At 39.6% G+C, this 13,815-nt stretch overlaps 2 protein-coding genes across 4 annotated transcripts in view; one reads left to right on the forward strand and one right to left on the reverse strand.

The window, feature by feature from the left end:
• Window positions 1–1,725, reverse strand: part of LOC103049372 (transitional endoplasmic reticulum ATPase) — a 54,993-nt gene extending 53,268 nt beyond the window's left edge. Inside the window, exon 1 of one of the 2 annotated variants that reach the window (XM_088133546.1) lies at window positions 1,583–1,725. The gene's annotated coding sequence lies outside the window, so the exon portion shown is untranslated. Of the gene's footprint in view, window positions 1–879; window positions 1,016–1,582 lie in introns of those variants that run through there. The other variant, XM_088133544.1, reaches the window with a different exon arrangement.
• A 179-nt stretch (window positions 1,726–1,904) lies between these two features.
• The window catches only part of PKN1 (protein kinase N1), a 76,935-nt gene continuing 65,024 nt past the window's right edge, over window positions 1,905–13,815 (forward strand). For both annotated transcript variants that reach the window (XM_088133543.1, XM_007436101.4), the window contains exon 1: window positions 1,905–2,351. Coding sequence is in view for 1 of the 2 variants with exons in the window: in XM_007436101.4 (XP_007436163.2) it covers window positions 2,331–2,351 (21 nt within the window). In the remaining variant the exon portion in view is untranslated. The remainder of the gene's footprint in view (window positions 2,352–13,815) is intronic.

The raw sequence follows: 13,815 nt of genomic DNA on the forward strand, positions 1-13,815 counted from the left end.
TGTGGGAAGAAGTTACATTTTGCCATTTTCCTTTCATATAAGCTAAGAGAGAAAGAGTCATCCTTCACAGTAAAAATTAAAAGCTGCATATGATTTAGAACAAGGACCTTGCTGCAGCTGGTTATTGTAGTTAAAGAAGCAAACCAGAAATGTAATCATCTAAAACATCAGCCTTGCATAATTTGTAAGATGTTCAGTATTATTACTAGATATATTGAGTCAAATTTAACCTCCGCCTTTTTGTCTTCAAGGCAGGATGTTAGTTTATGGAAGGATACAGTGTTAATGCAAAAATGAGACAGGATTTAACATAGGTGAAGGTTGTAATCCTGCAAATATGTGTTGACTGAATGCAAGTTATTTTAATAGCTTGATTACAGTTCATGATCCTGTGTACTTGGCTCAATCATGCAATCAAAGTTGATTAGTTTTTCTTCATGTTAAAATGATTTTAGTGCCTTTTCCCATTTAGGTCCTATTCCTGGAATCATCTCCTTTGAATTAGGGCTCATCCCTTGAAGTTTGAAAAGCCGCCCTTTTTTTTTTTGCAGGACTTCTGTGAATCTAGAAAAGCCTTCTTTTTCACTATTCATTATAAATTTATACTAAAGTTCTCCTAGTATTAGGAAATGTTTATATTATAATGAAACCCTTCAATTTATTATACTGTTTACATTGTATATAATTTTTAATCTACCTGTACTGCACTTAAGTTAAAAGCACACACTAAATAAAATTAACATTATTACTATCACCACTGTGGGACCTACTTGAAAAAGAACAGGACCTGAAGCAGTTTGAAGGACCTGGGATTATTTGAGTTAATATTTAGCTAAGGATCCAGTGTTTTGAAAGACAAGACGACAATTGAGAACTTACCACAAATAGCCAGGGCCTAGCCAGTGAATGATAGTCTGTCAGATGAAAGTGGACTACCCTTGTATTCACTTTTATTCAATTATTACACTCAACTATTACTAAATTCAACGTGTGTCTATGGATATATTATAGTTTAAAATAAAAATGGGGTCAATGAGGCTGCTGCCCCTTTTTCTCTTGTGAAAGGCCATTTTAGCAAAGGGGGGGGGACGAGGTGAGGAATGACTTGGCTAAAATTGGGAGAAATCAGGGATGGCCTGATGGTTCAAACACTGCCTGAGGCACCATCATTTATTTTCCAGCTGCATTTTGCGCTATAATCTTGAGCTACTCTGAGAGGGATTTGATAAAAAAAAGTGCAATCGAAGAATTTGGTAGAGAAAGCGGAGCAGTGTCCCAAAAAGATCGATGTCAGCTCCTCTGCTAAGACTGTGCAAAAAAGAGAAAAGCTGGTAGTAGCAGCGACACCCTGAATCTCAGCCCCCCAAATACGGCGGCGCCGCCCCGCTCCAGCGGCACCTGATCCACCAGGGTTTCTCAAGTAAAAGTACATCTAAGGCAGAAAAGCCCATTAGCGCTTTTTGGGGGGAAAATAAATGTAAAAAGTAAGAATCTGAGGCAGCGCAGAGAAAAGGTGGGGAGCCTCTAAAGGGAAGCCAGGCCTCCCTCTCCAAAACCAGGGTCCGAAGCAGCCTTGCCTGACCTTAGTGCAGAAAATCGCTGCCACTAGCCCAGCCCCTGCAAGGCACAGCGGAGGGAAATAACGGGGTTCGGTTTCCTCCTTTAGCCCTTCCTCCCTGGCTGCTAATCTCTTAGTCTGCTCCGGAAAGGAAAGAAGGCGGTCTGCTGCAGCTGCGGCAAGTAACCCGCAGCGCTGTAGCCGTCTCGGTCAGCTCCCTCCCTGAAGCTCGCTGCAGCCACAATAGTCTCTCCACCTCCTCGTCCTCGTCCTCGCCCCGCCGCTTCCCCGACTCGCCTCTCACTCCCCCGCTCACGTGACCAGCCCGGCAAGTTGGGCGCAGGGAGGGAGGGAGCCAGCGCGGCCGACGCCGCCGCAACAATAAGAGTGAGTGGCACACACTGTACTCGGGCCAGGAGAAGGGAAGGCGCTTCTGTGCCGCTCGGCGTTCCGGCCGAAGGTTTGTGGGGCCGCGGGGGGACGAAGAGGAGCTGCAGCCTCCGCCACTGCAGCCAGCAGCCCGCCCGAGCAAGCTGCTGCTGAGAGAAGCGTTCGAGTCCTCCTTCCTTTGGTCCGCTCGCTCGCTCGCTCGCTGGCTGCTTGTTGGTGGGTGGGTGAACCGCCCCCTTGTGGGGCTCAACGGCTCCCTGTACGCCCCGCCAACCAGTGGTGGAAGAGAGGATGGCGGATCGGCTGCGGCTGTAAGGGCACCCCCGGAGCAGCGCGAAGAGAAGGAAGCCAGCTGAGACTTGGCGGGAAACGCGAGGCGGAGATGGCTAACGATTCGCTTCAGGTAAAGCGCCAGACTTCTCGCTCCTGCCTCTGTCCCGAGCGGAGACCCGGCGCGCGCGGACTGCGGGGGAAGAGGGCCGCCGGTCTCTGCGCCCTTTGGAGTAGCAACAGATGAGCGGCTGCGGGACGCCTTCCCGCACCCGGTTCGGACTTCGCTCGGTTCCCTCCTCCTCCTCCCTCCTGCCAGCTGGTGGTAGCGGTGGCGACAGGAGCCGATGACCATTCCTCGCGTGCAGGCTGTCACTGCACGAGCGGCCCGATCCTGGTACTGCCCTCTCCCCCGCTGGCGGCTTGCTGATGCTTATCCTTCCATAACTAGGAGGGAAGGGGGGGCTTAGGCTTGGAGCTCCAAGGACCTAGACTTGGATTTCTGCTTGGCGGCGTCCCTGGGTCTCTGTTCGGTAAACACGAACATTCTGCTTCATTGATATGGGAAACTGGCCATGGATAGTAGCATCCTTTGCCCGTGGAAGCGCGTTAATACATAACCTCAGTGGGTATGTGTGTACATGTCCTTCTGGCTTGGATGGGAGGTTGATGAGAGGCAGTAGAAGGCAGTCATCTTACTGAGTGGCTGCCTTCTACATCTTGCCATCTGTCACTACATCTCACAAGAGGGACAGAGACAAGCCTGGGCTTAGATGGGATGACAGCTAATTAAAGGGTTTATTTCTTTTGATCTGTTGAAGTAGATATCTCGAGGGTGAGTAGTCGTGTGGCCAGGCTTGCTGACTTGACCAACTTATTTTAAATGGTTAAAAGAAGAAGAGGCAAAAAGGATATTGGAAAGAAGTCTCCAACTGGGGGAACAAACAGGTTCCGTGTAAGTAAGAAGAATATGCGTAGAGACTGGCCAAACCATTCATGTTTCACTGGCTGAGGGGCAGTAATGTCCATCTGAGTTAACAGTGCTTGATCAGGAAAAAGATCTTGAGGCTGTGGCAAAAATGTCAGTCCCATGTATAGCTTCTGTGAAAGAGTGAGTTATGTGTTAAGGATCACTGGAAAAGGAATTGAAAATAACACTGTCAAATGCTGTAATGTCTTTGTCTACTCTTGTTGCTGTGACCATACTTGGAATACTGCTTATACTTCTGGTCATGACATTTCAAGAGGATATTGTGGGAATTAGAGTAATCAGAAGGTTCCGTGGTGGAGCCCTATGAAAACGAGCTACACGGTTTTGGATTTTAAGCAAAAGGAGGCTTGGCAGACCATACGAAGTTAGGCACAGTGTGAAGTGAGTAAAAAGGGATTTTTGTTGTTCTCATAATATTAGAATTTGGGGTTGCCCCCAAAAGCTGAATAATTTCTCATGTAATTCCTTTTTTCTGATTCAGGCAGAAAAAAGTAATTACATGAGAAAGCATGTAGTTAAACTGCAGAATTCTCTATTACAAACAGCGGGAGATGAGGGTTCCCTGTTTGAAGTACGGTACTTTAAAAAGGCAAATTTAAATAGATCCATGGATAACAATGGCTGTGTATCATGAGGCACTATGACTCCCAGTATCAGTAGGTACGAAACACAAATTGGAGGGTGCTACTGTATCATAATCCTGCTTGTGGATTTCCCACTGGGATGGAGTTGACGGGAGGGGACCACATCAGAACGCTTGAACAGAAGGGCATTTGGTCTGATTCAGCATGGTTATTCTTATATATTTCTGAGTCTGAATTTGTCAGTGCCATCAGCCTTGGAAATCTTACTCCTTCTTCCTTTGTGTGGCCCAAAGAGGTAAAACTGAATGGGACCTTCCTTTAACTTCAGAAGGATGTTTCCACATTAGGGCAGGCAAAGTAAATGAAATAGAATATAGTCCCCCTTGATTTTTGCTAGGATATGATACATTTCCTTTCCTCTGAATAATATTGTAAGAGATGTAATAAGCTGTATTTATATATATATTTACTTTTTCTCCCTTCTGCAATGATGGTTGCTGTCAGTTTAAGATTCTTTTCCTGTCAGAAAGCTATATTCATTTGTTTGGCTTTATTGTTGCTATCTGTGGGCTCGGGGGAGTTCTCTTGAAAAGGGAGTTTTAAATGCTGATGTGAGTTTTTTAATCAGGGAGACATGCACCACAGTATTTCCTGAAAGAAAAATTATTTGCTAGGCAAATGTCATTTAGGCAGTACTATGTAGAATCTGTGGAATAGGCCTGCAATGGGGTTTTAAGGATTCAGCGTGTGAGACTACCTGTTGATTGGAATATTAAAGACTTTCTGGAACTGCTGGATGGAGATTTCTGCTTTGTGGCCAAGATTCTTGGCCATTAGTCTGTTTTGGAAAGAATGGGCATCTGACAATCCTTCTCTTTACAGTAAACCACAGGATAAGGACTATAGCTGGTATATGATTTGTTGCTTGCTTGTTTAAATTATCATTGCCAGCTTGAAAATCAATGTGATAAAACCATTCTTACTTGTCTGTGCAGCTAACAACATTTCAATTATTAAAGATATGGTGCTGATAACCAAATCCATTATTATCAGCACCTTACCTTGTACTGTCAAAAGGGTCTATTGAGCTAAAAGGGAAAAACATCAGATTAAGCTTTGTCCTGACACTGCATTTTACATTGTTTAGCTTGGATGTTTGAAATGAAGAAGAAAGCATTTTTTAGGTAAAATACTTCAAAAAATTGCAGAGTTAGAGATGACAAATATAAAACAAAGAGCTAGAGAACGACTTGCTTTGAATTGTGAACTGAATTTTGGTCTCTTCAGATTATGCAGACATGCAAAAGGTACATGGGAATGTGCTCAGCTGAAGGCATTAAATGCATGGATTAATTTCCGTTTTTGAAAAAGAAAAGTAGCCTTAGAATTTTGCAGTTGGATATAGAGGAATAAGGAGATAGTAGAAGTATTTAAACAAACTTTTAAAAAGTTGTTTAAACTGCAAGTGTATCTTTACCTTCTGAATTACGGTAGTGCAGTTTTTTGGTATTTAAATGTAGTTGTATCCTTTATTGTCTGAAAGCTTTATTATTGAGGTTAGATCTTTGAAAAGCAGGCTATAAATATGTTGACTAAATTAAAAATTGTGATGCAAAACCTTGATTCTTTATTTGATCAGTGGGGCTGGGAAAAACAAGTATTCTCTTTCATTTCTCACTTCCCGATTGTGATATTCAAGGTTTGTTTTTCATCTGAAGAAAAAAAAAGCTATTTACACATGAGAATGTGTAACATCTAGTTTAGATCTTTCCCTTTAAATGACACAAATAGAAAAAAGACACTTCCTTTTTCACAGTTTAATGACAGTGCCTTCTACACTTGTAAGTAGAAAAAATTGTGAAAACTTAATGCAAATTTGATATGTGGCAAATGTTGCCATTCTTCAGCTGGATGGAGTACTATTTCCTTTCTATAAGTAGCTTGTCCAAACATATTTCATGTAATAATTGTGTTCACACGATGCATTTACCCATGGCTTATTGAGACATAGTTTACTCAGTTAACCCCATTTTCTAGATTTGCATGATATAATGGAACCATCAGCTAATCATATCAGCTGGGTTCACATGACGAATCAGGCTAAATTGTAGTTGGCTAGTTTGTGATTCAGTGTCATGCAGACACAGCTATTGTAAAGAGTTATAGGTAAGATCTTACTTAGTTTCTGACTACATTAGAATCAAATCAAGTGTTTGATTTTCTGCAAATTCACCTTTTTTCTTTCTTGTCTTAAAGTATTTTATAACAAATCACGGGCTTAGAGATGCTAAAGATTTGAGGGTTAATGGTTTTTAGGTATTTTTGCAATAGTTTAGAATTGCTTAATTTTATTTATAGAAATGTATATACAAATGTTTAAAGGTAGATAAGGTATAGTTTAACAACAAGCCAGCAAGAAATGAGTTTCATGTAAGACTACATTCACAAATCAGAATCAAGCTTGTAAACAAAGTTGTAATTGGTCTTACAGAAATTGTCAGTTATCCATGAAAAAGTAAAAATGGAAAAGCAGAAAGTACCTGGGATTTAAAAAAAAAAATTATAGATTACAAGAACCTGTGTATTCTCTTCTTATTTTGCAAATTTGAGGAAGTTCTTCTGATTGAGGCCATCATGTGAGTTAAATTAAGGGGACTTCTGAATATCAGGCTTTGACTAATAGCTAAAACCATGTCTGCTAGAGCCAATTAACGTATGTATGGGGAAATGTTATTTATCTATCAAACTTAGAGAGCCATCCAACTCCTTAAGACTCTGGGCAGTGTATACCATTAAAAGCAAGAGAAACCAAAATAATTTTTAAAAAGAACAACATAGGTCTCTGGAAATTAACTGCTCACCCCAATCTAAGACCTAGGGGAAAAGCCAGGTTTTCAAAGATGGATTAAAAATAGTCAAGGTGGGGCCAAGTGGTCCCTCAGGGGATGCTGTTCCAGAGGGTAGGCTTCCTGGGTTTTATCTGATGACATTGTTTAATCGATGGGGCCCAAAGCATGCCAACTTTGTCCAATCGTACAAGACAGGCAAAAATGATTGGAGATAGGCAATCCCTCAGACAGCCAGACTCCAAGTCATGAAGGGTTTTGTAGATAGTAACCAGCACCTTGAATTGCACTCAGAAGCTAACTGGCAACCAATGCATTTCATGGAGCAGGGATGTTACATGGGCATATACTATGGCATACCCATTACTGTCTGCATTGCGACATTCTGGACCAGATGCAGATTCCAAGTGGTCTTCAAGGGCAACCCCTTGCAGAGCACATTGCAATAGTCTACATGTGAGGTGACTAGAGAGAGTGACCATCTGGAGGGCCTCCCCAATCCAGGAATGGGTGCAACTGGTGCACCAGAAGGATCTATGTGAAGACCTTCCTACCCTTAGAGAGCAGGAGTTACGAATCCAGGAAAATTCCCAAGCTGCACACAAGTCTCAAATGGGGAAATGCTACCCCATCTAGGATTAAATTTCTGGGACCAGGGGGCCAAATATCCCCAGCCACTCAGTCTTGCTGGGGTTGAACTTGAGTCTGTTCTGTCTCATCCAGACCCTTGAAGCCTCCAGATTTTAACAGTGTCACTTGGGTGGCCCACTATTGAGATATACAGCTGGGTATCATTAGCATACTATTAATATCTGACACCAAATCATTAGATGACCTCACCCAACCACTTCATGTAGATATTAAACAGAAGTGGTGAGAGCATTGAGCCCTGAGGCACCCCACAGGTCAGGAGCCTTAAACTTGATGTCTCCTCTACTCAGTCAATATCAACTGGGACCATCCACAGAGAAAAGAGTAGAACCACCATAGAACAGTTCCCACCTTCACCCCTACTCCCTGTAGGCAATCCAGAAGGATACCATAATTAATGGTATCAAAAATCACCAAGGCATCAAGGAGAACCAAGACAATAGCACTACCCCTCTCCTGGCTCTGCCAGAAGTACTCCACAAGCACAATCAGTGCTGTCTCTGTACTGTGCCCCAGCCTGAAACTCAACTGAAAAGGGTCTATATCATCTGTTTCCTCCATGGCCTTCTGGAGTGGCAGCCCAACCACCTTCTTAACAGCCTTCCCCATAAAGGTTGATATTAATTTAATAAGTAGAAGTTCCATGTATCTACACTACTTTAAAAATTTCATCAAATCCTAAAGAAATTTTTTTAAGAGGGAGCAGAAAAACCAGGACTACTTTGTTTTCCTGAATCTTAACTTTTGTGTAGAGTTAGTGTGACATTACTGAATTGTAATGTACAGATTATGCCGTGTGCAGCAGATGCAAAGAGCTGTAGAACTCATGGTGGGATGGACAGCATTCATTTTTCATCTTTTATACAGTATTATTCTCATGGTAGGATAATTTTGCCTAAATTTTTGTATTGATTGTATAGCCAAGCAGAATTTGACAGAGGTAGTTTACATTTCTAGCCATTACAATAATAGCTATCAAATAATGGTAAAATTTGAATATCTTCTTTGCACAGAGCCATAAGAACAGAAGAAGGGGCTTACTTGATGCAGTAATGTCCAGGATTTTGTTCCCAGAGTAGCCACTAAATGCCTTTGAGATTTGAACAAGCAAGACAAGAATGCAGCTGTACCTTTCTGCCTAAGTTCTCCATGCTGTCTCCAGTCCTGGAGATAATATGTAATCATCATGCTTAATAGCCTGTAGTACTCATATTTTTATGGTAGTCATACATGGCTTAATGTCATTTTTAAATCCAAGTGATTTGGTGGCCATCTCTACATCTTGCAGCAATGAGTTCCGCAGTTTAAGTATGTACTATAAACAGTGGAATTCTCTACCACATAGTGGCAATATGAACTATGTCAACTCTTCTGTGTTGAATCTCTCATTGTACAAGTTCATTTAATGATCCCAGATTCTAATATCAGGCTGGGTGAACTTTTCTCCACCTTTTCAGGTACATTTTAACATAACCTTTTTTGAGGTGCGATCAGAACTGTATTACTTATTCAAAGTGTGGCTGCATCTGGCACTTGTTTGAAACATTACAATATGAACGTTTTAATTTTTAATGGCCTTCTACCCAACAGTTGTGCACTGGATGGATGTTTCATTGAGCTATCCATAGGAATAGCAAGAACTAAACAGTCACTACCAGCTTCAACCACAAAAACTAGGATTTTTGTATTTCAAATTATACTTGTTTATATGTTTGCCATTTTATACTTGTTTATTTTGAATACTTGCCATTCCTTTGGTGTGGAGAGATTGTTTGGAAATTGTTGTTGACTCATTAATCACTCTACATTAATTGGTGTTAGAAAATATAGCCTCTGCTTACCTTGAATTGCAAATCATTTATGAACAATTAAGGAGCACTGGAGAACTCTCTTGTCCATTTATTTTACACTTGCTTCACATTCTTACTGGTTACTAATTACTGATCCATAAAAAAACCCCTCTTATTTCATTATTGAAATAAGTTTGCTCAGGAGATTTTCTTTTACTTTGTCAAAATGCTTGTAATGGACTGTTTAGAGACTGGGAAAGAGAATAGGAAAAGAATATTACAGGTAGAGATTATCTGCATTTTCTTTCTTTATCAAGAAAACAGGTACTTCTCCAGTGCATAATAGGTGATTAAAAAGAGGATCAAGAAATGAATTTAGAGATAATTTGGGTGCTAAAGTAAACATACCCAGTCACCAAGATTTCTGTAATCCAATTCCTTTTTCCCTTTCAATAAATCTGGTAATAGTAGACTCTGAAAATTTTGATTTGTGGTTGTAAGTAGCTGTTGAGAGCTTAACATTAGTCTTGGCAATTCCTCTTCTCCCCTTGCAAGGGAAGATGCCTACTTCTGTGTTCTTGACCTAGACCATGGCAATCCACCCACCAAGAATGTTGCTCACTACTGTGCCCTATTTTCACACAAGCCATAAAAAGAATATTCAGATGTTCTGTCCTTGTAATAGATTGCAAACCACTATCCTCTTTCTCAAGTTTTGAGAATCCCATGTTAATTAACCTCAAAAGCAATTTGCCTTATTTTTATATACAGTACTTCGTTCCTGAAAACATTGGTTCGAAGATATTTGTCCTACATCTTCTGCAACGAAGATAAATTCACTTTTCATTTAAGCTATTTGTTCGTTCTACTTTAACTCCTATATTTTCTGCTTCTAATGTATTTAAATAACTCATAGATGATCTTAATGTTATCAATGTTAGGTTCCTCTAAAGTGCTTTTTCCATCCTTTATTGTCTGCTTGCATTTCTTTTCTGTGAGCTCATATTCCTTACTGTCCACTTGAACAATGTTTCTGTATTCAGATGGAAGCTTTCTTTTAATAGCTTTAATGGTGCTGATACCCTGGAGCAGTGTTTCTCGACCTTGGCAACTTTAAGATGTGTGAACTTCAACTCCCAGAATTCATTTTGGGAGTTGAAGTCCAGACATCTTAAAGTTGCCAAAGTCGAGAAACACTGCTCTGGAGTCTCTCCTATTGCAAGTAGGAACTGAAAGATAGAGCTTACCCAACAGGTATATAGTGCTGCACAATTTTCAGACTTCATGTATCAGTAGCAAAATAGAATATGTTTCTATGCTTTAAGCGCCTGTATCTTCTTTAGTGCAGTTGCTGGACAACTAGATAGATTTATCTTTCAAAGGAACAGTTGTGTGTACCTCCAAACACTATGCTTTCTCCCAAAGTTGTTAACTAATAGAGTTCAGCGTTTTTATTTTCTTTCTGTTTTTGTGGAAGATAAATAATTTCAACTCATTGCATTCCTTGGAATATTTGCTACTGTGTCTTTCTCCATGTGAACTAAATGTAAGACAGTTTGGCCTGGCTCACTGGAGCCAAACCTTCTCTTGATTTGGAGGGAAAGTTCAATTATTGCACTCTTTCCATTGCTGGTTGTGCAGTTTGAAGTGGTGACTACAAAGCGCTTATTAGTGTTACAGTTACATGGTGACTCTGCTATGGATGGAAGCTGATTTTTGTCTGGAACATTCTGGCAGCAGTAGTTTGTAACTGCTGGCTTGAATGGTGGTTGAATCTATCTTATTCATTGAGGAGAGAAACTTTACTTTTTATGTAAATAATTCAGACTGAGTTAATGGAAAGGATCAAGTGTTCCTCTTTGGAATTGCAAGGCTGTTGGCTTTTGCTTCTCCAAATCTGTTCCCCAAATTAGGAAAAAAAAAAAAAAAGTACATGTGAAAAAAATGTACGTGGCTTAGGGAAAAAAGCGTGTGTGAAAATATTTGAGGCACCAGATTCAAAATGGGGAGGGAAGAGAGAATATTTTGTAGATGTAAGCGAATGTTCTGTAGATTCTGTAGTCAGTAAGGCCCTGACGATCCATCGGAAGGGTAAAATCCTGCAAATGATGTTCACTTATCTCCTCTTCTGATGCAAGTTCCCAGAGAAACCTTGAACAAACCAGTTAATATGTTTCTATTTCAACATTTAAATCTGATTCTGAGTAGTTTCATTGTTTTAATTTCTACCCAACAAGGCCCAAAAATTGTAATCTTGGGAAGGAACTAAGAATTCTTTGATACAAGCTAATTTATTTGGTACATGCCTAGGATCCCTTAGCTGGAAGCCATTACTGTTTGGCTGGCCACTTAGAAACCACCTTGTAGATATTGGCTGGGTCATACATAATAATAAGCCATAAAATGATTTGTTTGGCTTGGACTTAATGTGATATATGAAGCTACCTACTATGGTTTAGCTTTATGTGGGAACCAAGTCATTATAGTTTGTTCAATAAACAATAGTTTTAAAAAAACTTGTTTTAAGATTATGTTGACTATTGATTGCAGTCCCACTCTTATTTTGCTATTTACTGCTGTAAACATGATAGATCTGCTTGTTTAATTAAATGCCATTAATATCCCAGTGAGTGCCTAGATTACACTGCATTTCATTGCAGTTTTTTAAAAAAATCTGCTTGGTGTAAATGCTGTTTCTTCTTTTTTTAGTCTACAACCTACTACCAAGGCTCAGGTCTCGGAAGGTATCTGAATATTTTTGTAGACAGGGATCTCCCATGAAACAACCCTTCTTTTTGTCTGATTCACTAGTAAATAAAAATGTAGATAAATTAAAGCTATGTGCATACTATATAAGCAGTTCTGTATTTCCAGCTAAGTCTGAAAGGTGGGAATTGAACTATTGGCCAAAGTAGATAAGAAGCATGCTATCTGAAGACTTAAGGTGCACTATCTATAAATATTTTAGAATAAGCTTTACTATATGATTATAAAGGACAGTGTTCCCTTCTTCAATATCTGAGGTTGAAACTAAGTAAGGCTAGCAATTATCTATATATTTTCATTTTAAAAAAAGTCAAAAGCATTTTGGAAAGTTGCTAATGCATTCTCTTCAGTAGTGGACTGCATATCTGAATCAAGGATGTAAGTATTGTGATGATCTGGAAAACTAGGAGATTGTCAAGATTCATGTGCCGTTTTTAATGAAATAATTCCATTCAGAAATAATTTCTTTAGTAGAATGCCAAAGAACACCTAATCATGCTTTTAACATTCAAATGATACAGGTTCATGGTGATGTTAAGGATAATACATTTATTTTTACATTTAGAATTTTTTCTTTCTACGAATGAGAAGAGATTTTAAGTAGCATTGCTCAAAACTTAAGTTTTTAATGTTGCAACTGTTTCTTAAAAAAAAGAATTGATTGGTTCATCTCAGATCTTTGAATTGCCTTGGGCAATTTCAGGGAAGTTAGGAGTAAATACCATATGATTCAATGAGAATTGTTTCTGAGAAGATCCACTCTAAGTGCAGTTCTAAACAGACACTAAGATATATAATTGATGTCATCTAGATAGATGCTGATGTGCCCAGAGGCAAAAGAGTTTAGTGTTGCAAAGTTATGTCTGCTGCTGGTACCTAGAATGTTAGAACCATGAACCACGGTTCAGAGTGGAAATGTCAAGACTGAATATTGATGTAAACTTAAATGGAGTAAAATGGATCATTTCACATCAGAGGAACACCAGATCTTCTACTGAAGACAAAACAGAGTAGCCATCATTATTTAAAAAAAAAAAAAAAAGATGTCAAAGACAGTGTTCATATACAACCCCAAAAATGATGTAATTATGTCAATTCAAATTCAAGGCAAACCAATTAGTATTATGGTGATACAAGCCTATGTCCCAACAGCATATGCCGAGGGTAAACACTCTGAATAGCTATAACAATTTGCAACGACTTGTAGATACAGCGCCAGAGAAATATATCATACTAATTATGGGAGACTGTAATAATAAAGGTGGAAGTAAAATAGCATCTGAAATAATGAGAAAATTTTGCCTCACTGTACAAAACGAAGCAGGAAACAGATAACAGTTCTGCCAATGTTTATAGAAAATACCTTCTTTCAACCACCTAAAAGTTAACTCTACACATGGATGTTGCCAGATGAGGAATACCAAAATCAAATTGACTATGTACTCTTATAAGCAAAGATGGAAATGTTCTCTTAATCACAAAAACAAGACCAGGTACTGACTGCAGTTCAGATTATAACAATCTTGATGCAAAACTACCACTGAAATTAATAAAACAAATACAGTCTTATCAACAATATACAATCTCAGCAATATTCCACATGATTGCATGGTGAAAGTAAATAGTTTAAATGTATTAGATTTAATACTATACAGTGCCTGAAGAACTTTAGGCAGAAATTCAAGACATCATACAATGAAGCAAATAAAAATATCCTGAAATGCAAAATAGCTGTTTGTTGATACTGAAAATACCCCCCCAAAAAGGGAGAAAGGCAATAAAAACAGGAAATTTTGTCCAAATAAATGCTGAGTTCTTGAGAAGAACAAAAGATAGGGAGATACATCTTGGAACATCTTGCCGCCTGAGGTGCGGTGTGCCCCCTCCCTCATGGCCTTCAGAAAAGAGATCAAATCCTGGCTCTGCCAGAAGGCTTGGGGGCCAGAGGGGGGCCCGCACCTATGGAGAT

The sequence above is a fragment of the Python bivittatus genome, unplaced genomic scaffold (genome assembly GCF_059951505.1).
Source record: "Python bivittatus isolate LINGU-HERP-01145 unplaced genomic scaffold, Pbiv_v1 ctg000080_np1212, whole genome shotgun sequence".
In the NCBI taxonomy this organism is placed as follows: Eukaryota; Metazoa; Chordata; class Lepidosauria; order Squamata; family Pythonidae; genus Python; species Python bivittatus.